Below are 26,493 nucleotides of genomic sequence, written 5' to 3'. Positions count from 1 at the left end.
TAAATCGAGAAGAAAACTCATCTGTGGGATTTTTACCATTTCTCATGACTAACTTGGGAGTTTCTCCAGACTTCTGCAAATACCAGTGTACTCTACTTGTCCCATCTGACCATGTCTTAACCTTTGGGTTAGTTGTACAGGTCAGAGTGACAGTGGATCCAAGAGAAGATGTGATCACAGCAGGCTGAGTCACAGTCAACTGGCTGTTAGATCCTGAAAAAAGAGGGACACATGGTACATTAATTGACTCATAATAATATCTAGACTCTACCTGTTTGTTAAATCCAGTGGTTAAGTTATGTGTGTCAGTGGTTTTAGTGATGAAAATACTCTTCATATTTATGTTCAAAATAATCCTGACCTTTGAGGCAGCAGTAGAAGGCCAGTGTCCAGATGAGGATGGTGATGAGAGTCATGGTGGTTGTGCTTTCTGCTGTGTTGACTGACAGATCTTAGTCCTGCAGTGTTGAACTCACAGGACTATAAACCTTCTCAGATCACTGGAGGATCAGCTGACCATGCAAAGCCTCCTCTCTATGGAAATGACTTCTCTGCTCTCAACACACTGAAGGCAACGTGGGACACTGAGTCAGGAGAAATACTGCTTGGATTTACACTAAATATCATCTTAATGGAATAGAAGAAAATATTTACATTAGAAGTGCAGTTGAGGATTTAAGGAGAAGTTTATTTCCACTGTGGTTGGTATGATCTGTCTGTCTGCATTTAATTTTCTTAGACATATTTCTGTGGATAAACATTAAATTTCAGTTGTATTTGAAATGAGAGTTTGTAAAGCATTATTATTTGAATTCATTGTTTTCATTGTGAAAAACCTGTGAAGAAAAACTGACTTTGTTAGATGGAGACTGTCGTCCTGTGTCTGTCATGACAAATTAAGTAAATTGTGTATTATCACGACTCATTATATTTGTACTTATTTTACAATATATACATCATGAAAAATAAATTCTTGTTTCAGGATCATACCTTATGATATACCAATAGTAAAGGAGATTGTTTTAGTTTTCTTTTTCACATTTCAATAGAGAATACATTTAAAGCATGAAATCATTTTGCACTTTTAAATTCTGGAAATGTTAGTTTCTGTTTGGACTTCTTGTATTTCTGATTGTTTTGTGGAGAAATATTTTCTGCAGTCAGTGGCTTCAGTCCAAGAAGAATGTAGTTTCCTCAGCCTCACCATAAGGAGATGGAATTAAATGACAATAATATAAGTCTAAAACTGTGTATGGAAGTATGTCTGTGAGTTTGTTTCAGTTTTATTTCGATTCATTGTGGTTCTGCTTGATGACTCTTGTGTTGTGTTCACTGGACCAGTTATTCTCCTCACAGTCTCTTCACCAACCCTCTGCACCTGCAGCAGGCTGTTTTCACTTCAGTCAAACTGAAGGAGGTTTTTGTACGACTCTAAATCACTGTGTGAACGTTTCATCACTATGGTAGCCAAGACAGTAGTAATCTCCAGCATCTTCAGCCTGAACTCCACTGATGGTTAAAGTGTACTGAGAACCAGATCTACTACCACTGAATCGAGACGGAGTTCCTGAGTATAGATTTGATGCATCATATATAAGAAGTTTGGGAACCTGTCCAGGTTTCTGAAGGTACCAACTGAGATCATCACCAATATCTGAGCTCCCTGTAGCGCTGATGGTCACAGTCCCTCCAAGACTAACAGACTTGGATTTGTCAGTCTGAGTCAGAAAGTTGTTGGCAGAAGATTCTGAAATGAGAAATGCAAGAAAGATTTTGAGAATCATCATTTAGATCATAATAAATCAGAAAGAAATTGAGGCAACATCTGAAGCAAAACAGAAGGTTAACAATGCTAGATGAATCTTAAAACCTCCTCACCCTGACTGAGAAAACCCAACACGATCAGCAGAGTTACTGGAAACATCATCCTGATGCAGTTTTCAGTGTGAGTGCATGAAAACAGTTCAGACTCTCTGTGACATGAGAACTTAAACTCTGAGGAGCAGTGATGCAGAAAAGTCATGCAAAATACATCTGGGCACACCTGTCTTTATGAAACTCAGATCAAGAGATGAGGAGGAGTAAGAATCAGCTACATCTCCCTGTGGACTGAAAAAGCACACGTGGAAATTTTTGCCTCTCTGGAAATTATTTGCAAAGTTCCCCAAAGGCCTTTGTGCTCACAAGTAGATTCACTCTGTCCTCTGCTGGCAGACCAGGGTCACAACAACTCCATACTGACATGAGGTTGATTTTTCCCTGAGCTCCCCTGTTCCTCCTTCTGCTGTGTGTGTCTATGTGTCTTGTGGGTGTGGTATCATTACCCAGCACCTGGCTCTTCTCCACACCTGATCTCAGTCTCCTCATCACCTGCAGTTGATGTACTCTGGTTCTCTTTTCTCAGATTCTTACAGCTCACTCAGTGGCAGCTACATATACAGCTGCTCAGGTTCACTTGCGCTCATAGTTATTCTTTTGTGTTTTCTCATGTGCATTGCTTATCCTTATTTCCTCTGACAGGACAGGACAGGAAAATGACGTATTAATTAGTGATCTTTAAAGGTGCTGGTAGGTGGATTTTGTCTCCTTTGGTCACAGAGCAGGGAAGACTAGCCTTTTCTCCTCTGCTTCCAGTCTTTATGCTAAGCTAACTGGCTGCTGGCATTAACAGCATGTATTTTTTTAAAGTAGCTGAACAACATGTCATGTGTATTTGGTTTGGTGAATATCATAACAATCTTAGTTTCACTGTTTTGACCTGAAATAAATGAAAAAATATGTTAGAAAACTGAAATATACCAATATAACTGCAAATCTGTATTTGGTGCTTGGTGAGGTTAGTGTGAGCTCTGTGTTCAGTGGTCTGTGTCAGAGTCTCTTCTTCTTCAGCAGCTGCAGTCAGTTCCTGCTGTAACAGCTCAGTGTCTCTGCAGTCTGACTGAGGGAGGTTTTTGTACGACTACAAATCACTGTGTCAACACATCAGCACTGTTTATTACATGTGCACTCTGACAGTAGTAAACTGCTGCATCTTCAGCCTGAACTCCACTGATGGTCAAAGTGAAGTCAGAGCCGCTTCCACTGCCACTAAACCGAGCTGGTGTTCCTGATACAGGTGTACTCACATGTCTTATTAAGAGTTTTGGAGTCTGTCCAGATTTCTGCTGATACCAAAACATACACTGACCAGCACCACACCCTGCAACAGCTTGGCTGGTTTTACAGGTCAGAGTGACAGTGGATCCTGGAGTAGTTGTCAGTACTGGAGGCTGAGTCACAGTCACCTGACCGCTGCATCCTGCAGACAAAAACAAATCATTCATTTATCAGCAGAAAGAAATGAGAGAAAAGGCAGCACATCATGTTTGAAATGTTGCTGAGTGAATGAACCTGTAAAACAGCAGCAGGCCAGTGTCCAGATGAGGATGGTGATGAGAGTCATGGTGGTTGTGCTTTCTGCTGTGTTGACTGACAGATCTGAGTCCTGCAGTGTTGAATTCACAGGACTATAAACCTTCTCAGTTCACTGGATCAGGATCAGCTGACCATGCAAAGCCTCCTCTCTATGGAAATGATTTCTCTGCTCTCAACACACTGAAGGCAACGTGGGACACTGAGTCAGGAGAAATACTGCTTGGATTTACACTAAAGATCATCTTAATGGAACAGAAGAAAATATTTATATTAAAAAGTTGAGAATTTAAGGAGGAGTTTGTGTCCACTGTGGTTAAACACACACCTGTTCCCATGAAGCAGAAAAAGCAGAGATGAAATAGAGTGAGAGCTCATCTTATGTGAGTTCAGTTACAAAATGTTAACTTTATGCTTTTTAATCATATTTTTCAACAATTTAAAGACTGCTGTATTTCCTTTATCCTGTGTAGCGTGGCTTTGTCCTCATTAACAGGTGTATGGCGTCTCCTGCTGGCAAACTGTATCAACACTGAACTCAAAATGAACTGACACATTTGATTTATTGAATTATATGTTGTTTTCACATTGACAAATTTTTCACCGTCATACTGCTGCTAGATTTGGATCCTGAAAACAGATTTAAACCAATCTTACCTTAGTTTAGAGCTTGCTCAGCATTTCAGGTGAGCAACCACACAATTTCACTGCAACATCACAACAGGTCTTAACTGTACATAAAGTTGAACAAACTGTCCTTTTGATGTATGATGCATCTGAAAAAATGTTGAGTAGAAACTTTGAGGGGTTTTTTTGGATTGTGTGTATGGTGTACAACATCTTACACTGTCACTAAATTAATGTGTTTCAGTTTGGGCTGTTTGAAATTGTGGGAAAAACACTGTATCGTACAAAAGGCTTTACAATGACTGGCTCATTGACAGTGATTACCTCTGTAGCTAATGTAATCCAAACACATTCATTCAGGTGTACATTGCAGACATTATGGCCTGATGCTCCCCCACTTTTACACTTTCACTATTTGCAACTCAGTTTGTCACCACAACAATAGTCAGCTTATGTGATGCATGTTTGATTTTCTCTGGATTTTTTTTCATGTATGTGTTTTTAATGGGGGTATAGCTCTTTCGGCAGAATCATCATTACTGCTCTGATTCACTGAAATGGCAGAGGTTTTCCCACCAAATCCAGGTTTCTTAATGTGTCTCTGATTGAAGATAGGTTATCATGGACACTGGAAAAAAGCAAGAAAATCTGTCAATAAATACCAATGAATTTCTGGTCTGTTTAGTCTGTTCAAAAACTTAAGTTTCCACTAGGTGTTTTGCAAATTCTCTGTGAAGATGAGATTCTAAGAATGTAAACCCCTCTAAAAGCACAATTTGTCTTTTGTCTTCCCTTGGTTTCTGCACAGTTTATCATGTAAATATCATGTCAATGTACATATGTGACTTTTTTAAAATGAACCTTAGAGTATATCATAATTTAAAAAAAAAATGTATAAATGTTTTTGTCATGATGAAAATCCTGGGCATTTAATTTAATGAAAAGAAATTTTGCGAATACTGACTAAAATATGTGATCAGGAAATATTTACCAATTTTCACAGTCAATAGGAACAGAATGTGATGTGGTATCATTAAGATTTTAACAATACTTCAAACAATTCAGCATTAGTGTTACTGTGTTTTAGTTTGTGCTTGGTGAGGTTAGTGTGAGGTCTGTGTTCAGTGGTCTGTGTCAGAGTCTCTTCCTCTTCAGCAGCTGCAGTCAGTTCCTGCTGTAACAGCTCAGTGTCTCTGCAGTCTGACTGAGGGAGGTTTTTGTACGACTACAAATCACTGTGTGAACACCCAGGCACTGTTTATTTCATGTTCACTCTGACAGTAGTAAACTGCTGCATCTTCAGTCTGAACTCCACTGATGGTCATCACAGCGTTCACTCCGTCTCCTCTGCCAGAGAATCGGGAGGAAAACTCACTTGTGGGATTTTGACCCAGCTTAATGACCAACTTGGGACCTTGTCCAGGTTTCTGCTGATACCAGTGTACTCTACTATCTCTATCTGACCATGTATAAACCTTTGGGTTGGTTTTACAGGTGATAGTGACAGTGGATCCTGGAGTAGTTGTCAGTACTGGAGGCTGAGTCACAGTCACCTGACCGCTGCATCCTGCAGACAAAAACAAATCATTCATTTATCAGCAGAAAGAAATGAGAGAAAAGGCAGCACATCATGTTTGAAATGTTGCTGAGTGAATGAACCTGTAAAACAGCAGCAGGCCAGTGTCCAGATGAGGATGGTGATGAGAGTCATGGTGGTTGTGCTTTCTGCTGTGTTGACTGACAGATCTGAGTCCTGCAGTGTTGAACTCACAGGACTATAAACCTTCTCAGTTCACTGGAGGATCAGCTGACCATGCAAAGCCTCCTCTCTATGGAAATGATTTCTCTGCTCTCAACACACTGAAGGCAACGTGGGACACTGAGTCAGGAGAAATACTGCTTGGATTTACACTAAAGATCATCTTAATGGAACAGAAAAAAATATTTATATTAAAAATGCAGTTGAGAATTTAAGGAGGAGTCTGTGTCCACTGTGGTTGGTATGATCTGTCTGTTTATCTGCCTTTTGTCTTTACTGTAGATTAATAATATGCTTTAATGATGATTTTTAAAAAATCATGATCATTCAAAATGATCATGTTCATTTAACCACGTATCAACTGGTATAAATTGTGAAAAATATGACTTTGTTATCAGGAGACTGTGATTGTTTTTCTGTCAGGTGAAGAAAAGTTGAAGAAAACTGAAGAAATAATCTTCATGTATCACATCATTTCAATCTATATCATTAAACAAGCTTTGTAGATGAAGAAAATATATATTTTACTGTTTTAATCAGAATAAGCAGAGATTGTTTTCAGCAGATAGATGCTTGTTGACAGTGCAGGAGGTTTTTGTACGGCCACTTAATGACTTTGTATCACTGTGGAGAACTTTTGGTGGAGGAACCAAACTCGTCGTTGACTGTAAGTATCAGAGATTTTTTACTTTGTCCAAGTTATACCAAGATTTAGCAATGACTGAATATGACCGTGACTAAGTTCAGTTTTTTAACGTTGGAGATGATTTTTGTTATTTATTAAGAAAAGATGATCTCACAATCTGTGGACTTATTGTCTCCTTAAAATGTTTGACTAAAATGTACATTTTCTAACAAACTTCAATCATTTTGTTTTGATTGATTCATTTTGAAAAAGGCAGTATTGAATTAAAATGTGATGTGGATTCTTGTTAAACTCAAATATGATTTTCTCAGTAAACACAGCTCAGCTTCATGTTCACGCTTCATTCATTTTACATGTAGTGAGGAGGAAGTGAAAGAGACAGATGACAAAGGTTTTAACTGTTTTCACATGAGTGTTTCAGCTCTGTCAGTTTGAACAGAAGAAAATCAGCACAGGGATGAGTTATTCACTGTCACACATTATCAAACACATATGAAGATGTCATCAATAATCATTATCATTGATCATTTTTAGCTTCATTTACACTTGAATCATGTGGCTGATATGATTGTCTTTCCTCCCCCCTCTCTCTCCTTCAGTGGGTGTGGTGCGGCCCACCCTGACTGTCCTCCCCCCCTCCAAAGAGGAGATGCAGCAGGGCAGTGCCACACTGGTGTGTCTGGCCAGCGGAGGCTTCCCCTCAGCCTGGAGTCTGGGCTGGAAGGTGGGGGGCAAAAGCAGCTCCTCAGGGGTGTCACACAGCCTGGAGGTCCTGGGAGGGGACGGCCACTACAGCTGGAGCAGCACCCTGAGCCTCTCTGCAGACCAGTGGAAGAAGGCGGGCTCAGTGAGCTGTGAGGCTGGTCTGAATGGACAGAGCCCTGTCACTCAAATCCTGAACCCTGACCACTGCTCAGAGTAGAGCTTCAGCAACACTTCCTGTCTGGAAATGATGCTGCTTCTTTGATAGAGATCTTCATCAAGCTTCACATCTCCTCTCTTCACATAGTTCTCTACTCAGTGTATTAGTGCATGTTGCTTTCTAATACTGATCTTCTACGTAATCTGCTTTATGTTCATTACTTTTCAAAATAAAATGAAATTTTTTTGGTTCACTCTAAAAGAAACATTTCTGTCGTCAGAAATATTGAGCAAACCTTTAATCATCATTTAATAAAACTGTGTATTATGATGACTTTGTGTCCTTGCATTTATTTAACAATATATCATTATGAAATACACATTTCTGACCATTCAGTATCATACCTGATAATATAATAATAGTGCACTAGATGGGTTTAGTTTTATTATTTTTTTCCATATGTGAATAGAAATTATTACATTTAAAGCATGAAATCTTTTGGAACTTTTAAAATATCAAACAAATAGGAAATTTTAGTTTCTGATTGTTGTTATTTCAGATTGCTGCAATCAGCATCTTTGGCCTAATCAATTTTTTTCAGCCTCACCATAAGGAGATGGAATTAAATGACAATAATATAAGTCTAAAACTGTGTATGGAAATATGTCTGTGAGTTTGTTTCAGTTTTATTTTGATTCATTGTGGTTCTGCTTGATGACTCTTGTGTTGTGTTCACTGGACCAGTTATTCTCACAGTCTCTTCGCCAACCCTCTGCACCTGCAGCAGGCTGTTTTCACTTCAGTCAAACTGAAGGAGGTTTTTGTATGACTCTAAATCACTGTGTGAACACTCCACCACCATGGTCACCAAGACAGTAGTAATCTCCAAGATCTTCAGCCTGAACTCCACTGATGGTTAAAGTGTACTGAGAACCAGATCTACTGCCACTGAATCGAGACGGAGTTCCTGAGTTTAGAGTTGATACTCTGTATATAAGAAGCTTGGGAGCCTGTCCAGGTTTCTGAAGGTACCAACTGAGATCAGCACCAATATCTGAGCTCCCTGTGGCGCTGATGGTCACAGTCCCTCCAAGACTGACAGACTTGGATTTGTCAGTCTGAGTCAGAAATTTGTTGGCAGAAGATTCTGAAATGAGAAATGCAAGAAAAATTTTGAGAATCATCATTTAGATCATAATAAATCAGAAAGAAATTGAGGCAACATCTGAAGCAAAACAGAAGGTTAGTTAATAATTTAACAATGTTAGATAAATCTTAAAACCTCCTCACCCTGACTTAGAAAACCCAACATGATCAGCAGAGTTATTGGAAACATCATCCTGATGCAGTTTTCAGTGTGAGTGCATGAAAACAGTTCAGACTCTCTGTGACATGAGAACTTAAACTCTGAGGAGCAGTGATGCAGAAAAGTCATGCAAAATACATCTGGGCACACCTGTCTTTATGAAACTCAGATCAAGAGATGAGGAGGAGTAAGAATCAGCTACATCTCCCTGTGGACTGAAAAAGCACACGTGGAAACTTTTGCCTCTCTGGAAAATATTTGCAAAGTTCCCCAAAGGCCTTTGTGCTCACAAGTAGATTAACTCTGTCCTCTGCTGGCAGACCAGGGTCACAACAACTCCATACTGACATGAGGTTGATTTTTCCCTGAGCTCCCCTGTTCCTCCTCCTGCTGTGTGTGTCTATGTGTCTTGTGGGTGTGGTATCATTACCCAGCACCTGGCTCTTCTCCACACCTGATCTCAGTCTCCTCATCACCTGCAGTTGATGTACTCTGGTTCTCTTTTCTCAGATTCTTACAGCTCACTCAGTGGCAGCTACATATACAGCTGCTCAGGTTCACTTGCGCTCATAGTTATTCTTTTGTGTTTTCTCATGTGCATTGCTTATCCTTATTTCCTCTGACAGGACAGGACAGGAAAATGACGTATTAATTAGTGATCTTTAAAGGTGCTGGTAGGTGGATTTTGTCTCCTTTGGTCACAGAGCAGGGAAGACTAGCCTTTTCTCCTCTGCTTCCAGTCTTTATGCTAAGCTAACTGGCTGCTGGCATTAACAGCATGTATTTTTTTAAAGTAGCTGAACAACATGTCATGTGTATTTGGTTTGGTGAATATCATAACAATCTTAGTTTCACTGTTTTGACCTGAAATAAATGAAAAAAATATGTTAGAAAACTGAAATATACCAATATAACTGCAAATCTGTATTTGGTGCTTGGTGAGGTTAGTGTGAGCTCTGTGTTCAGTGGTCTGTGTCAGAGTCTCTTCTTCAGCAGCTGCAGTCAGTTCCTGCTGTAACAGCTCAGTGTCTCTGCAGTCTGACTGAGGGAGGTTTTTGTATGACTACAAATCACTGTGTGAACAATGGTGCACTGCTTATGTTATGTGCACTCTGACAGTAGTAAACTGCAGCATCTTCAGCCTGAACTCCACTGATGGTCAAAGTGAAGTCAGAGCCGCTTCCACTGCCACTAAACCGAGCTGGTGTTCCTGATACAGGTGTACTTACAGCAGCTATTAAGGGCTTTGGAGGCTGTCCAGATTTCTGTTGGTACCAGGACATAAATTCAATATTAACACCATCCTGGCTGTATTTAAAAACATCTTGGCTGGTTTTACAGGTGATAGTGACAGTGGATCCTGGAGTAGTTGTCACTACTGGAGGCTGAGTCACAGTCACCTGACCGCTGCATCCTGCAGACAAAAACAAATCATTCATTTATCAGCAGAAAGAAATGAGAGAAAAGGCAGCACATCATGTTTGAAATGTTGCTGAGTGAATGAACCTGTAAAACAGCAGCAGGCCAGCGTCCAGATGAGGATGGTGATGAGAGTCATGGTGGTTGTGCTTTCTGCTGTGTTGACTGACAGATCTGAGTCCTGCAGTGTTGAACTCACAAGACTATAAACCTTCTCAGTTCACTGGATCAGGATCAGCTGACCATGCAAAGCCTCCTCTCTATGGAAATGATTTCTCTGCTCTCAACACACTGAAGGCAACGTGGGACACTGAGTCAGGAGAAATACTGCTTGGATTTACACTAAATATCATCTTAATGGAATAGGAAAAATAAATCAGAAGGAAATTTGCGGATTTTCAGGATCTGGATTAAAATGGTGTCACTTCTGTTGATACAATATGTGTATTTCTTTCCCTTGTTTTTAACTGTAGGGTATGTACACATACATTATAGTTTTGAAAGCTTTTTGTTATACTCTTGTAATTCTAAGTATTTTTGAAGCATCCTGTTTCTTGTAAACTTTAAAGTTATGTTAAATTGGTTTTTATATGAACTTCTGACTGGGGAAAATGGTTTGTCTTTCAGTACTGAAACATTTTAAAATATTGACTGAAATTAAACTAATTCGTTTAGAAATGGCAGGCCACGTGAGTTTAACAATTGTGTCCATTATGAGAAAGTATTGATTACACAGTTTTAACAATTAAAAGTGAATTTTCAGTGGATAGTTTCTTGTTGACAGTGCAGGAGGTTTTTGTATGGCCACTTAATGACTTTGTATCACTGTGGTTGACTTTTGGTGGAGGAACCAAACTCATCATTCACTGTAAGTATCAGAATTTTCTCATTTCTACAACAGAAAACATTAAACTAAATTTAGCATCTGAATGTGAAGAAATAAACATTTATTTTTAGGTATTTTATGTGACATGGATATTTTTTGTTATTGATCAAGTCTGACTGATATCACATTTTGGATAAATATTTTGCAGAAATGAATGTTTGATGTAGTATTATAGACAATGATATAGTTAAGTATAGATAATTCAGATAATTCAGTTTTATCATAATTAGTTTTAACTGAATATTTGTTTAACACAGTGTTAGTGAAATTTGTCTGTGGAAGATTTTAGCATTTAAATGAAATCAGGTGTTTTTTTTTAAAAAAATTTTGACATTGAAACAATTATTAAACTATATTATGCTGATAAAGAAGTGAGTGAGTTTAAATGTTCATCAAATCCAGTTTTAGTTTGCGTTCACAGTTCATTAGTTTGATGTAGTGAAGAGGAAGTGAAACAGACAGATGACAAAGTCTTTAACTGTGTACAGACATTACACTTTTCTCCACAACAACATCATTGCAGAGATGAGTTTTTACTGTCAAACATTATAAAGCAGATATGAGCATTTTGTGTAATGATCATTTATGAAACTTGCTAAATGAAATTTTACCATTTTATGTGTTGAACCTTCATTTTATCCCGTTTCTTGCCTCCTCTCCTCTGTCTGATCACAGTATCATAAAACACAGTGACTCCTCAGTAGTGTTAACCTCTGTCATGTATCATAAGTGTGTCATGTTCAGCTGTGTGTCCTACAGTGGAAGTTAATGTGCTCCTTGTGTGTCTCTGCTCTCTTCTCCAGCTGGCTCCATGGTCAGGCCCTCAGTCTCTCTGCTTCCCCCCTCCTCTGAGCAGCTCTCTGGGGGCTCGGCCACGCTGGCCTGCCTGCTGACTGGCTACTCTCCTCAGGGAGCCGTGGTGAGCTGGGAGGTGGACGGTACAGCGGTGACAGAGGGGGTCCTGGACAGCTCAGAGGAGGAGAAGAGCGGACGCTACAGCAGCAGCAGCACCCTGAGCCTGAGCCGGGAGCGCTGGATGAAAGGAGAGCTGTACTCCTGCAAGGTCCTCCATCATGCCCACAGTCAGATCCAGTCCCTCCGCAGGAGCCAGTGTGAGGGCTAGAAGGGCTGAGTGAAGCCCAGGACAGGAGCTGTGTGTGGGGGGAGCAGGAGGAACACACCTGCTGCTCTCATCCATATGAGTTTTAATCTTTGTAGAGGAAAGTAAAGCTTTGTGTGACAGAGAACAACACTGCTGCAAAGTGTTGGACAACAACATCTTAGAGAGTAATGTGTGGAGCCCAGCAGCTGGATGTGAGTGTGCTTAATAACTGTCTGACTGATGTTTTTGCTAATAAAGCTTCAACTGATACATGACATGATGAAGTGTTTGGTCTTTTTTCCCAGCCAACATTTATCAGATAACTTACTGACTGTAAATGAACAGACCATGATGTGGTGTCATTAAATTTTGAAAATGTCTTCTTTTTTTCTTTTGTTACAAAGTTAGCCATCTAAAAACTGAATCAATATATTAGTGTGAATCTGTATTTGGTGCTTGGTGAGGTTAGTGTGAGCTCTGTGTTCAGTGGTCTGTGTCAGAGTCTCTTCCTCTTCAGCAGCTGCAGTCAGTTCCTGCTGTAACAGCTCAGTGTCTCTGCAGTCTGACTGAGGGAGGTTTTTGTACGACTACAAATCACTGTGTTAACACATCAGCACCACTGATTTCATGGTAACTCTGACAGTAGTAAACTGCTGCATCTTCAGCCTGAACTCCACTGATGGTCAAAGTGAAGTCAGAGCCGCTTCCACTGCCACTAAACCGAGCTGGTGTTCCTGATTCATGTGAGCTCACATATGTTATTAGGAGCTTTGGAGTCTGTCCAGATTTCTGTTGATACCAGAACATAGCTTGATCTCCATCACTGTCTGTATAAACATCTTGGCTGGTTTTACAGGTGATAGTGACAGTGGATCCTGGAGTAGTTGTCAGTACTGGAGGCTGAGTCACAGTCACCTGACCGCTGCATCCTGCAGACAAAAACAAATCATTCATTTATCAGCAGAAAGAAATGAGAGAAAAGGCAGCACATCATGTTTGAAATGTTGCTGAGTGAATGAACCTGTAAAACAGCAGCAGGCCAGTGTCCAGATGAGGATGGTGATGAGAGTCATGGTGGTTGTGCTTTCTGCTGTGTTGACTGACAGAGCTGAGTCCTGCAGTGTTGAACTCACAGGACTATAAACCTTCTCAGTTCACTGGAGGATCAGCTGACTATGCAAAGCCTCCTCTCTATGGAAATTATTTCTCTGCTCTCAACACACTGAAGGCACCGTGTGTATTCTCCTCAGTCATTATCTTTGTGTTTATTCTACTGTATATACATCACAAGACAAGAATAAGTCTAAAACTGTGTATGGAAATATGTCTGTGAGTTTGTTTCAGTTTTATTTCGATTCATTGTGGTTCTGCTTGATGACTCTTGTGTTGTGTTCAATGGACCAGTTATTCTCTTCACCAACCCTCTGCACCTACTGAAGGAGGTTTTTGTACAACTCTAAATCACTGTGTGAATGTATAATCACCATGGTAGCCAAGACAGTAGTAATCTCCAGCATCTTCAGCCTGAACTCCACTGATGGTTAAAGTGTACTGAGAACCAGATCTACTACCACTGAATCGAGACGGAGTTGCTGAGTATAGAGTTGAAGCCTTGTATACAAGAAGCTTGGGAGCCTGTCCAGGTTTCTGAAGGTACCAACTGAGATCATCATCAATATCTGAGCTCCCTGTGGCGCTGATGGTCACAGTCCCTCCAAGACTGACAGACTTGAATTTGTCAGTCTGAGTCAGAAAGTTGTTTGCAGAAGATTCTGAAATGAGAAATGAATTTAGTCTTTGAGAAGAAATGTTTTGGGTTTTTTTTTAAAGATGGCAATGACTGGATTTGCACCAGACATTTTCAAAACCTCCTCACCCTGACTGAGAAAACCCAACACGATCAGCAGAGTTATTGGAAACATCATCCTGATGCAGTTTTCAGTGTGAGTGCATGAAAACAGTTCAGACTCTCTGTGACATGAGAACTTAAACTCTGAGGAGCAGTGATGCAGAAAAGTCATGCAAAATACATCTGGGCACACCTGTCTTTATGAAACTCAGATCAAGAGATGAGGAGGAGTAAGAATCAGCTACATCTCCCTCTGGACTGAAAAAGCACACGCGGAAATTTTTGCCTCTCTGGAAATTATTTGCAAAGTTCCCCAAAGGCCTTTGTGCTCACAAGTAGATTCACTCTGTCCTCTGCTGGCAGACCAGGGTCACAACAACTCCATACTGACTCTCAGGCCTTAAGTGTTTTCATGATCTTGAAAACAAACTATACATTCAAACAGAGACTATGAATTTAAATCAAGTCTTCATGATTCTGGCCCTCTTCCCTAATATAAAATTGTTGGTATACAGGAAAAAATTAACTATGAATTCTCAACTTTAAGCCAACACAGACAGTAACTCTCCAAAGTAATGGAACAAAATGTGAAACAGTTCTTCTGGTAATATAAAATATCATCATGATATTGAATTGTGCTGTAAGTTCTGTTATAAATTGGGTAATGTGTTTATATGAGAGTGATTCTGTATTCGGTGCTTGGTGAGGTTAGTGTGAGCTCTGTGTTCAGTGGTCTGTGTCAGAGTCTCTTCCTCTTCAGCAGCTGCAGTCAGTTCCTGCTGTAACAGCTCAGTGTCTCTGCAGTCTAACTGAGGGAGGTTTTGGACCACTACAAATCACTGTGTGAACACCCAGGCACTGTTTATTTCATGTTCACTCCGCAAGTAATAAACTGCTGCATCTTCAGTCTGAACTCCACTGATGGTCATCACAGCGTTCACTCCGTCTCCTCTGCCAGAGAATCATGAAGAAAACTCACTTGTGGGTCTTTGACCCAGCTTGATGACCAACTTGGGACCTTGTCCAGGTTTCTGCTGATACCAGTGTACTCTACTATCTCCATCTGACCATGTATGAACCTTTGGAAGTGCAGTTGAGGATTTAATTATTATTGTAGTTATCATGTCCACTGTGGCTGGTATGATGTGTCTGTTTATCTGCCTTTAATATTCTTTAAATGATTAATAATATATTTTAATGATCTTTATCATTAAAAATGATCATTTTCATTTAACCACATATCAAGTGGTATAAATTGTGAAAAATATGACTTTGTTATCAGGAGATCGTGATTGTTTTCAATGGATAGATGCTTGTTCACAGTGCAGGAGGTTTTTGTACGGCCACTTAATGATTTTGTATCACTGTGGAGAATTTTTGGTGGAGGAACCAAACTTTATCCAACATTGAGTAAGACTTGAATTAAGTTCTGTTTCTGAATGTAATTTTTGCTATTTATAAAACAAAGCTGATCTCACAGAGCTGACTCTTTTAGTCTTCAACCAAACATCAGACATCAGATTGGGATCTGGGGAATTAGGAGGCAGGGGTCAACATCCCAGGTTCTTTGTCATGTTCTTTGTCATGATGGAGAGAAAAGCAGGAGTAAGAGTGGGCTACATTTCCCTATGGACTGATTAAGCACATGGAGATATGCAAGTCTCTCTGTTCCTCATCTTCCTACTGTTTCTGTCTTTGCAAAGTTTTTTAAGTGCCTTTGTACTCATAAACAGAGGCACACTGCCCTCTGCTGATACTCCAGGTTCGTTACAACTCCATATTGATCATATTCGTCAATCTGTTAATCCAACTGCAATATTAGGAAAGTAAACCATACATTCAAACAGAGACCATGAGTGTAATCTAACCTACCTGTTCCGACACTTTAATTTACAGAAATTAATTATTCTTAAACTCTGAGGTAACTATTTGCATCAATAGGCTTAAATGTCTTATTTGCAGCAAGAAACCTCAGTAACATTAATACCCAATCTAACTGGTCTATTGCTATCAGTCTATTGGTATACGGGTAGAAAAAGAACTTTCAAAACAATAACTACTTAAGGTACTGAGAAAAATAACATCTACAATTCAATTAAAACTGAGCAAACTCTGTCTGCTGATGAAGATCATGTGATATGATTAAAAGGTTCAAAATAGCCACTAAAGGGTCCATGAGGTGACTGATTTGTTCACTACATTTATACTGCTTTTAAAACAAACAAATTTCTTACTCAGTACAATGCAGATTTATAGACTACAATACACTACCCAACAGAATATAGAGTAGTTTAAATCAATACCTAAACTAGCTATAACATTTGAATGCTGCTTTTGATACATTGAGCATAAAATCCATTGTATTAAATCATGTTTTACAGCTTGGGGTTTTGTACCCCATCCAGGAGTAATGACTTCTCTGTAGCAAAGCTGTGAAACATGTCATTAATTCAAAATCTGGTTTCAACTTAACAAAAATGGAAATGTCAAATGGCAGATTAATAATGTTTATGTGCTTTAACACTTGAGTAAGTATATTTACTCAAGTGTTACGTCAGCACAATTTTGAGGTACCTGTACTCGAGTGCTACTTAACTGTGTACTCAACTCCACAACATTTCAGAAGCAATACATTGTACACAGCAGCTATAGCTACTACTTATTTTTAAGATTAAGATTCTCTCTATCAAATACGTTTATAAAATACCATCTATTGTTGTAGTTTAAATCAGCAGTTCTTGTCCTCTTTGGTTTTTGACTCCTTACAAAAACAATGTCTAGTTGTGGCCCCTTGTCACATGCTTCACAAATCCATTAGTTGTTAGCAGTTCCACCAAAGAAAGATTTCCCTGTTAAACCACTCAGGTGGTTTAATCTAAGTAACGGTTTGCTACAAAAAGAGATACAGTCCTTGTTTGTTCATTTTTGAACAAAACAAGGTCTGTGGATTTTGGCTCCCATCACCTACACTGAAATCGCATTAAGGAGAAATCTGTTCATGGCCAGTAACAGAAGAATGACTACAGCCAGCAAAAACTGCTGCTTTGATTTAAGACAGGCTTTGAGAACAATTCCTATATTACAAATTGTGTAGCTTTTATTTCTTTCATTTCCCATTAATCTTGGTGAAAATGCTGATCCTTTAAAGGGCCCCTAAATTGGGAAACACTGGACTTAACCCAACTTTCAGTAAAGCAGTTGAAACTAGCTCCATCTCGAGCAGCCACAACTATAAAATGTTGCTTCTGCTTCTACTCAACTCTCATTTCAACAGAGTATTTTACAGTGCAGTACAGATATTTACTTTTACTTTAGTAAAGGATCTGAATACTTCTTCCACCTTGAGTCCACAGTACAAACCGTTTATTTTAATCACCTGCTTCAGTGAACGTTACTCACCGGAGCTCTGTGATTGGTCAGCGGGCGACTTTCAAACCCCGCCCCCCTCCGACTGCCACCGCAACTCGGCGGAGTCAGCAACCAGCTCAGGCAGCGGCCAGTTTTCGGGCAAACTATCAATCCAAGGTTAGTAAAATAACCTCATGTTTTATTGCAAATACCTCAAGTATCGGCACGTTTAACATTTGTTTGGTTTCTGTGCGGTTTGTGTGCACCACAGGCTCAGGAAAGCCCGAAAATGAGTCACTTTAAGGAGCGCTTCGTGACTCTGCTCCATGAGAAGAACTTTGTAACTGATCAGTTGGCAACGCTGGAACAAAAAACGGGAGTGAAGAGGGAGTATATCGCTTTGGGTACGTTAACAGCTCGGTGAAAAGATTTTTAAAAAGACTTGGTTAACGTGCTTGAATGTACTTAAACCTGCTGGAGAGAATAATGAACTTGGATAAGGACTTAACATCGCCTCCAAAAATGCATTCTTCGTGTGTAGCAAACAAGCCACAAGCTAGCGTTAGTTATATTTTAACTGATAAGTTGCCACTCAGACTGCAATGGCAGCCGGTTGTGGTCACATTGTTGCATGAGTACTTGACTTTTTCAGTCTGGTTTCATATCCTGTGCCACTCTTAGCTGGCTCGTTTTATTACCCTTCTCAGACTCGAATATCAAAGTTCATCCAGTCCAGACCTTTATGCTACATTTCAAGATTAGACGTGGTAATATTATAATCCGCCTTGCACACACCTATTTCAAAATATTGCTGTTGAATGAACTGCTTCTAATACATCAGGGCCACCACCATCAACACCACTCCTCTCAGGGGTATTTTTATCATGTCCTGAAATATCCAATGCATGGCTGAGATATTCTAGGATGACTGGTTATTCAACTGCAGTCTGCTCTCTCTCTCTCTTTCTCTCCCCCCCATATTTAGCTTTTAGGAGATGTGTGTTTTGACACTGCTCTGTAGTCAGTTTGCACAGTCGAAGTCAATAAAGGCAAAACACCTCAGGCTATGTCGCCAACATTTTGTCTAATATGCCACTCAGCTACAGGAAACGTGTAAGCTAGGGTGACCTACATTAAAACCCACTGTTGTTACTCAAAATTGATCTGTCTTGACAGCTGTGCTCAAGTATGCATTTAAACAACCAATTTCAATGTCACAGAGGATGTGAATATCTGTGGATGTTTGATGCTGTATGTGTCATGTTTTGTCTGTATTTAGTTGCACTATATCAGATCAAGGATGTCTGCAAATAACCCTGAAGATTTCTGCTATTTTCAGTTAGTTTACAACCTCAGATATAGCACGTAATAAGAGATAACCCCAACAGTATGGCAAGACTGGTATTAAATTTTGGAGGCTGATGTTGATATTTGGACTGGTACCAAGATATGAACTAATCACGACACTGAACAACTGAAAAATTATTTTGGAAGTGCTCTCTGATAGACAAACTATGTTGAAAAAAATCATTCAATTAAATAGGTAGTTGCTAGACAGAAAATTATCCAGCAACAACTTTGGTAACTGGTAGATTATTTGAGTAAATTTTCAAGCAAATGTAGCTTGTCAGATGTGAAGATCTGCTGCTTTTGCTCAACTTTTTTTTTGTTTGTTTGTTTGTTTTTTAATCATTGTAATCTGAGGGTTCTGGACTCATTTCAAGACATTTAAAAATGCCACTGACTGTGTGGACATTTTTCACAATTTTCTGACATTGATAATCAACTACACAAAACACATTTGGCATTTCTGACCTGCAGTTTCTAGGTTTGTAGCTGACATCCCCTACCTTTGATAGGCTAACTTAGGCTGATAAAGGTCAAGTCGATTTATTGGCCTGGCTGTAACTAGCATCAGCCATAGTGAAGTATCATTGTGTTCTCTCAGGATTAATAAAATGACCACATGACCACAAAATATCAGTGTAGCTTATTCACTTAGTGTCAGATGAAGCTGAAGTCAGATTTGCATTTACATACTTCCATTTTTTGTGAGTTCTTTCACCCACACACACCAGCAAGCTGGCTCGCAAAACAAATACTGTGCATTGTATGCAAATACCACATGACTCGTCTCTACCCTGCAGTTAGCAGAAGGTAGTACCAAACACAGCAGCTAAATTATACCATGGCCTGTCCTGTTTGCAGAACTGTCTTGGAAGCTAATCACTGAAGCAGCAACCATTCATTTGATACTTTGGCCACATTGCAGGCTTCTTACAAACGTGTACACTGATAATGGGTTGCAAACAAGAAATTCCTTTCTGTTGGTTCACTATAGTGTCATGTTGTACTTTGCCTTGATGCAGGCATGTCAGTTTAACACCGTTACAAAGCAGTGTGACTGTCCTCTGTCTGAGAAAGGTCTCAAGTTCATGCTGACTCCTGTGATACTCTGAAGTGTGAAGACTTATGTGCTGACCAGTGTAGTGAGGTCCCATCTCTACTGTGTATGCAGCCAAACTCACAGTGTGTGGCTGTCGTTGGTTAACTTCATATCTTTAAAGCAGCCCATCACCCTTTGTTCTCTTTACAGTAGGTTTTTGTGGTGATTTGGAGTTAAGAGGAACTGGCTTTGTAGCTAAATTACAAGTCATGCAACTTGGTAATGAGTAGTTTGAGTCATACGGTACATTACAGGATTACACAACTGTGTCATGGCTTTTGTATTTTCAGTTTTTCCATAAGAACATGTGTTTTCAGTTAAGGCTGTAAAAACTACATCATGTCACATGGATGCATTCATTGTTCATTTTCTTAGAGCAGTGCAGGAGTGTTGCTCACTCACAGCATAGAGCCAGATAGCATGCAGGTTTGGAGAAAAAACATTTTATTCATCATCACTAATCAAAAGCATCGGTTTATGATTTCCCTATGTAAACTGTTGCTGTGCAGACTGTCATGTCATCATTTGTCTCTTTGGGGTCTTTCATTTCAACCGGTTCTTCTGGTTTCCTTCATCAAAGAGAGCTGGCCGCACTGGGAAGTTCATGGACATTTGTATATGAGCTGGGACAAACAAATGAGATATAAAGAGCTGGCAACAGACACTGTTTGACACAGTATCAAAGACTTTTAGTGCTTTGGATACCTGCATGAATTCATTATGTTTATGGCATTTATGGCAGATGAATTTTATATCAGAAGTTGAGATTTGCATTTATTTGAATGATGTATGGTATTATCCCGCATCTACTGTTGCTTAGGGTGATAAAGTCATCATGTCCTGTATTACCCTAAAACTGTTTCCAGGTTTGCATGAAAACTGTGCCCGCACAGACACAAGAGCTTTGGAAAAGATCTGGGAAATTGTTTTATAGGCCTGAGTGTTTGCCCTGCAAGAGCGCTGCATTTTAAATAATGGAAAAATTCCAACATCAAAGAAAAAACATAATGAATTTTAGAGAAATCAATAACTGATGTAAGAAATGGATAGAAGTGGCTGCTCAGACTGCAGTGTATTTGCTGTGAAATCAGCTTTTTGCTGCCAGGTAGCCTGCAGTCTGTTTAAGCCTCTGAGGGCTTAAAGTAAGCGAGGCAGCCAAATGCTTTTGTTAAGAGTAAGCAGCAGAGCTAATTGTCCTGCAGACTTTGTGTGTGTGTGTACTTGAAAACATGACCCTGTAAACCAAAACAATATATACACTGTGCAGTTCAAGTAATTATTTCTACCTTTGTGATGTGCAGTGATGTGACTACATTAGCTATATTTACAAAGGTGAGTGGGGAACAATAGTAGAAACTCATGTGATTATAATGCAGCTCAGCATTAAAACGAATAACTGAATTAATACTCGGAGTCAAAAAACTGAACAGTCATCATAACAGTATATGTTATGGTAAAACAATTTCTCAAAGTCTCCTCCACAGTCAAGTTATGTTCAAAATAGTTTTCAAGTTATTGAAAACCAGTGGCATGTGTGGAATCTTTCACATACATGAGTTGTATCTGCCACATGACTGTGCGAGCTTTGGAGTATATTTAAAGTCAAGTCTTTCACTGCAGCATTTGAAAACCAGTGTTTGACTTGTGTTTAGTGCTCCTCCTAATCCTGTTACTGTGCAGTCCTGACATCCTGCTATCACACACTCTGCTGACAACAAATTAATGTCGCTTGACATCAGACGTGTTTGTCAAGTAACCAGATAACCTCACCCTCCCCTTCCTGTCCAGCCCTCTGAGCTCACTTCAGCTCCACTTATTCATCTTTCTCTCTCTGCAGGTGTGTTGAGTTTTATTGGACTGTATCTTCTCTTTGGATATGGAGCCTCACTGCTCTGCAACCTGATTGGCTTCATCTATCCAGCATATTTCTCGTATGTATGAAATTAAGCTTATTTCAGTAAATATCTGCCAAAAATCAAAGCACTTACGTAAGTCCTTTGCTTCACTTATTTGCAACACTTATTTTAAATCAAAATTCAGGCAACTAGCAAACATTTTGATTTCTTGCAGGAAAAGCACAGGGGTACCTCATAACAATAATAATGGCTCTGTCCTGCCAGCCAGTTTGCACAATAGCAGAGCTTTGGAACTGACGCATATTAATGGCATGTAGCCTTATTAATTATTAAATCTCACTGACTACAGCTGCTGTTTTTCCTGCTGCAGTATGTCAGAATGTGTGCTGTCAAAATGCCCTTTTTGCCTGTGAAAGGATCTTGATTTTATTTTATTTTCTTTACTTTATGGACTACTGTCAGACTTTTTTCTGAATTGTACTTAATTGTACTAACTCTGTCAGCTGTTACATTCAAGTAAATGTTTGAAGACACATGTTTAAAAGATAAACTGAGGTGTATATATTTTTAAATCATTCCTCCTCTCCTGTCAGGCTATAAAGTTATCTCAGTCTAGAAGTCTTTTAGTTTATAACAAAATTCTATGGTGGCTCAACGCGCTGCAACTTAAGAAACACACGCAAACAGACAAAACACAAGCAAATTAAGGAAACAGCTTGATCAATTTGACAACACAAATACACACAACACAACCAAAAACAGACAAACTAACCCTCAGAAAGTAGCAGATGATAACAAAAGTGTTTCATGGGGACACAAACAAGTGCTGAATTTTGCAACACTGCTGAAGAGTAGCAGATTTAAGGAACTTCAAAAGTCACAAAGCATTGAACAACAAGTGAATCCCAGCCAGGTTCATCACTTTTTTTGGTGTTCCCTGGAAACACCATCTGTGGCTGTTTTAGCACTCATCTGTATTTAGGTATGTTGTGTGTATTTGCAGCCATCTGTTGTCGAGAAGATGTTTTTTTCAATTTGCTTGTGTTTAGTCTATTGTGTTTTCTTGAGTTGCAGTGCACTGAGCTCTCCACTGGAGTTCACCACATTACAACCAATATGGAGAGAAGAAATGATGACAATAAGTCCCAATGAACAGATGAGCATATCTAGACAAACATTGAACCTATTCTGCTTTAGTACTGCTTTATGGTACCCTGTGGAGTTTTTACTATGAACAAACAGGTTTTTAAACATTCAGCGTCACTCATCAAATCACACTGTGTGCATCCATCAAGCCATATAAAAATGTCAAGTATATTTCCTGATTCTTAAAAAATTTGGAATTCCTTTTTGGGAAAAAACTCACTACTTTTTAAACACTGCATTTAGCAGATGTGTGCATCATGTCTCCCCCATAGCCTTGGCATGCCTGAGCATCTTTGAGTGCATGTCAGCATTTTAATGAAAACCTTGCCCCACAGCACTGTTGTCAGTAATTCCAAGGTGTACCTTTTAAATGCTATAGTTTTAATCTTTACGTTCTGCTTTGCATTGTGACCTCATCAGACCTCCTAAATCAAACCTGTCCTTTCATACCCTTCAGCATTAAGGCCATTGAGAGCACTGCTAAGGAGGATGACACACAGTGGCTGACCTACTGGGTTGTTTATGGCCTCTTTAACATCATTGAGGCCTTCTCTGACATCTTCCTTTTCTGGTTCCCCTTTTACTATGCTAGCAAGGTAAGCTGACTTTATTTTTACCATTTGGTACCATTCACTTTCTATTTTACTATTTTCACTCTCTGCTGAAGTCTGCTTTCACTGTGAAACCAGTCACAGTCACGCTGTGTTGAATCACATGAAGGTTGACATCTATGGGGCTTCTCTCTGTCATAGCTCACCAACAGCACGCTCTTGTGGACCAATACTATAATGTCAAAATAATGAAAAACATCCAGAAATCTCTTCCTTATTTTGTCCTATGCTACACAGCTCTTACCAGGTTTTGATTTTGCAGTAAGTCAGTGTGCAGACTAAAAACTTTGGTTTTTGAGTGACCCTAACCCTAACTCCTGATGGTCTCTGTCATCCCATGTACAAAGTAAATGGTGGCGTGGCTCGCAGCTGCAAAATGTAAGAATGAAATGAGAATATTGGTGCAACTGCTTCTGAAATTTATATCACAAACAAATAAGTCCCTTTGTTAAGTATAATTTTGGTGGTAGACGCATCTGTCCACATACACCATAATCTTCATAAGAGTAGTTGTAAAATCAATAAAGCATAGTTATTGTAAAATATTTTGTTCCTGTATAGTAAATACAAGACTATATAGTACAATGATGGGTATATACCAAGACAGCCTGTCCACAATTTAGAAGTAGTATGGAGTTGGGACACAACAATCCCCATCAGTTACAGTAAAAATGGTTCTCTCCTACTTCATGTCCCTTTTGACCTGAGATGGGTTTGTCATAATAAGTCGAGTGAAGTTGTAAGTTGCATTATGAGACAAAGTGACCCCACATATCAGAAAGTCCTGGTTTGACCACTGAAAGTCACCTCACTATCCCATTGTTTTACTTTAATTACACTGATCATGATTGTTTAGCTTCCTTACAGCAATTTAATTTTAATGAATAAACTTAAGTGGAAAAATATGGATTAATTAAATAAGGATTAATAAACAATACCTCATTCTGTACAGTGAGTTATGGTAAATTAACATAGTTCTGTTGTGTAACACAACAACAATACAACAGCATTTAAGCAAAATGCTAACACTTCTTAAATGCACAAAGTTGAACATTTAATGGCTGCAATTGATCAGCTGAAGATTTTTAAAATGATTGATTGATTAATCGCTCAGTCTGCATATGTCAAAAAACTGTCACCAATGATGATCGCAAATTCTTAAAACCCATGTTGACTTTGTCATATTTCTTTTTTATTCCAACTAACAATTTTAAACCCAGATATAAACCATTAGTTACTTTGGAACAGGAAGTTACAGCAGCCTAACATCTAAGATCTGCCATCTGCTCTTTCCTCAGTGTTTGTTCCTGATATGGTGTATGGCCCCGGTGACGTGGAACGGTTCTGACATCTTGTACAAGCGTGTGATCCGGCCATTTTTCTTGAAACACCAGGCTGCCATGGACAATGTGGTCAGCGACCTGACTGCCAAGGCTAAGAACATCACTGAGACCGTCACAAAGGAGGGTGAGATACCCACAATAGTAATGCAAGTACAGTTACGTTTATTTACTGCATGCACTGCAGCAGCATGCTCTCACAGCCAGCAAACTTGCAAACGTGCGTCACCTCACGCTTTCACGCTGTACAAGTATATCCTCAAATACAGTAATGAGTTGTATCTTTTTTGCCAGTCTGCAAAATATAGTGTTTTTCTTTCTCTTTTTGTTCCATCAGCTGTTAACCGGGCCCTCAACCACGACAAGGACCAGTGAGAAACATGAGAAGGCTTTGTGTGTGTGTGTGGGTCTGTGTGTTTGAGTAGTAGAGTGAGTGAGGAAGTGCATGGGTGTGTTTGTCATTTCGCTTTCGGTTTGTCCTCCCCCCTCCGTGACGAATGCTGATGATCGACCTCCCTATCGCGTGGTGAACTGAAGCTTCACACACCTGAAATCAAATAACAACTTGTTTGTGCATCCACGTCTCTTTACTGCCATCGGTACTGCTAAGACAATCGGTGAAACTGTGACCTTTTTATTAGATATTTATGCAACAAGATAGGTAGCAAAAATGATGATTGTGTACCTGCAGGTTTCAGCAACACCGGCGGTGTAGTCAATATTACGTCTAATTGAGTCATTTGTGACAGAAAACTGAGGCTGTTGCCAATACGGTTATAAATAGAAGTTGCTTTAAAATGTGTCCTTTAAACAGCATTTTCTATTATGAATCAAAACTGAAACTTTTACATGTCATTAGTGTCTACATTGCTCTTACAAGCCTTATTGCATGTGCCGAGCTGTTTGTGCAACTGAGAAGGTTCTCTCTCTTTGTTTAACTGGACAACTTCTGTCTTTTGATATGTCTTAATTTATCATCTCATAATGATGAAATAGTAAAATCTGGAATCCTGGTGAACTGGAAATAGTGTCTTTGTGTCTGACTTTTAACTTTCTGATTTATTTCTGTTTCTTCTGGGGCCCTCTCACCAAGCGGTGTCATTCCTCACAAAGTGGGAAGTGGGATTTTATTTGGTCCAAATTACAATGTTCACACACCAGTGATTTCTGTAATTGTTTTTTTTTTTTTTAATAGCGGTGGCGAGTCTGGGAAATTGAATATCTGGATGCATAACCTCAGTGGGTTTGGTTTTAGTTTATTTTGCAGCACCAAATTTTTCTTATTAATGAATTTATCTGCAGTAATTGTGAATGGTGCCCAGATATCTTGCTCTGTGTCTTGGGAAACATTTAAAGTTTCAGTAACCCTTTTTAAAAAAATGTATTTACTTTTTTAAATTAAACATCTCTGAATAGAGTTAGAAAAGAAATTATAGAATTAAATTCAGATTTTTGCCACCAATTTTGCAGATGTAGTTGTAGATACTCAGTATTTTAAACTTGTTACAGCAGGAAATGTTTTTTTTGTTCATTTCTTTCAGGAAAAACACTAATGCCATGCACAATATCTCTCCCATCCTACATATCCACTTGATCTTTTAACCTGTCACCCTCAAGTACATTACCAGCTTTCAGACAGCCTAACCACCCACGCTTTAATTTGTGTTTGGCTCTCTATTCACGCTTGAAGGGCTCTGAATGGGAGGCCCTTTGTGTTCGTGCACTGGATGTAATGCATGGGAAATGGTGGACAGAGCCAGTACAATGGCCACACACCACCACAGGGAGAGGAAGGCACCCATCTGGAAATGGCTGCTGTGAAGGCGCGTCACTTGGGTGTTTATGTATCTCCTGAGCTACTGGTGGCCAACATGTTATT

The 26,493-nt window shown here is 39.4% G+C and overlaps 2 protein-coding genes and 1 gene segment (V, D, J or C); 2 read left to right on the top strand and 1 right to left on the bottom strand.

The window, feature by feature from the left end:
* The window catches only part of LOC108874875 (Ig kappa chain V-III region MOPC 63-like), a 34,164-nt gene extending 30,665 nt beyond the window's left edge, over positions 1-3,499 (bottom strand). Inside the window, 2 exon segments of the V gene segment in view lie at positions 2,980-3,298; positions 3,391-3,499. Of these exon segments, the coding sequence occupies positions 2,980-3,298; positions 3,391-3,442 (371 nt within the window).
* Positions 1-12,293, top strand: part of LOC108874845 (Ig kappa chain V region Mem5) — a 43,838-nt gene extending 31,545 nt beyond the window's left edge. Inside the window, exons 3-4 of the mRNA XM_051078060.1 lie at positions 10,867-10,898; positions 11,720-12,293. Of these exons, the coding sequence (XP_050934017.1) occupies positions 10,867-10,898; positions 11,720-12,039 (352 nt within the window). The 3' untranslated portion in view covers positions 12,040-12,293. The remainder of the gene's footprint in view (positions 1-10,866; positions 10,899-11,719) is intronic.
* A 4,939-nt stretch (positions 12,294-17,232) lies between these two features.
* On the top strand, positions 17,233-25,639 carry zgc:101744 (Receptor expression-enhancing protein 6-like). Of its 2 annotated transcripts, none has more exons than XM_018663423.2 (6): positions 17,233-17,392; positions 17,487-17,619; positions 21,499-21,592; positions 23,121-23,259; positions 24,573-24,741; positions 24,952-25,639. In XM_018663423.2, exons 2-6 carry the CDS (start codon positions 17,505-17,507, stop codon positions 24,987-24,989), a joined length of 555 nt encoding a protein of 184 aa, XP_018518939.1. In that variant the 5' UTR covers positions 17,233-17,392; positions 17,487-17,504; the 3' UTR covers positions 24,990-25,639. The 2 variants fall into 2 exon arrangements, with proteins under 2 accessions (XP_018518939.1, XP_018518940.1); XM_018663424.2 differs by having other exon boundaries at positions 24,573-24,763.
* The last annotated feature ends 854 nt before the right edge of the window (positions 25,640-26,493 follow it).

The sequence above is a fragment of the Lates calcarifer genome, linkage group LG19 (genome assembly GCF_001640805.2).
Source record: "Lates calcarifer isolate ASB-BC8 linkage group LG19, TLL_Latcal_v3, whole genome shotgun sequence".
NCBI classification, from domain to species: domain Eukaryota; kingdom Metazoa; phylum Chordata; class Actinopteri; family Centropomidae; genus Lates; species Lates calcarifer.
Note: the sequence above shows the minus strand (reverse complement) of the source record. Positions and strands in the feature narration are given on the sequence as shown.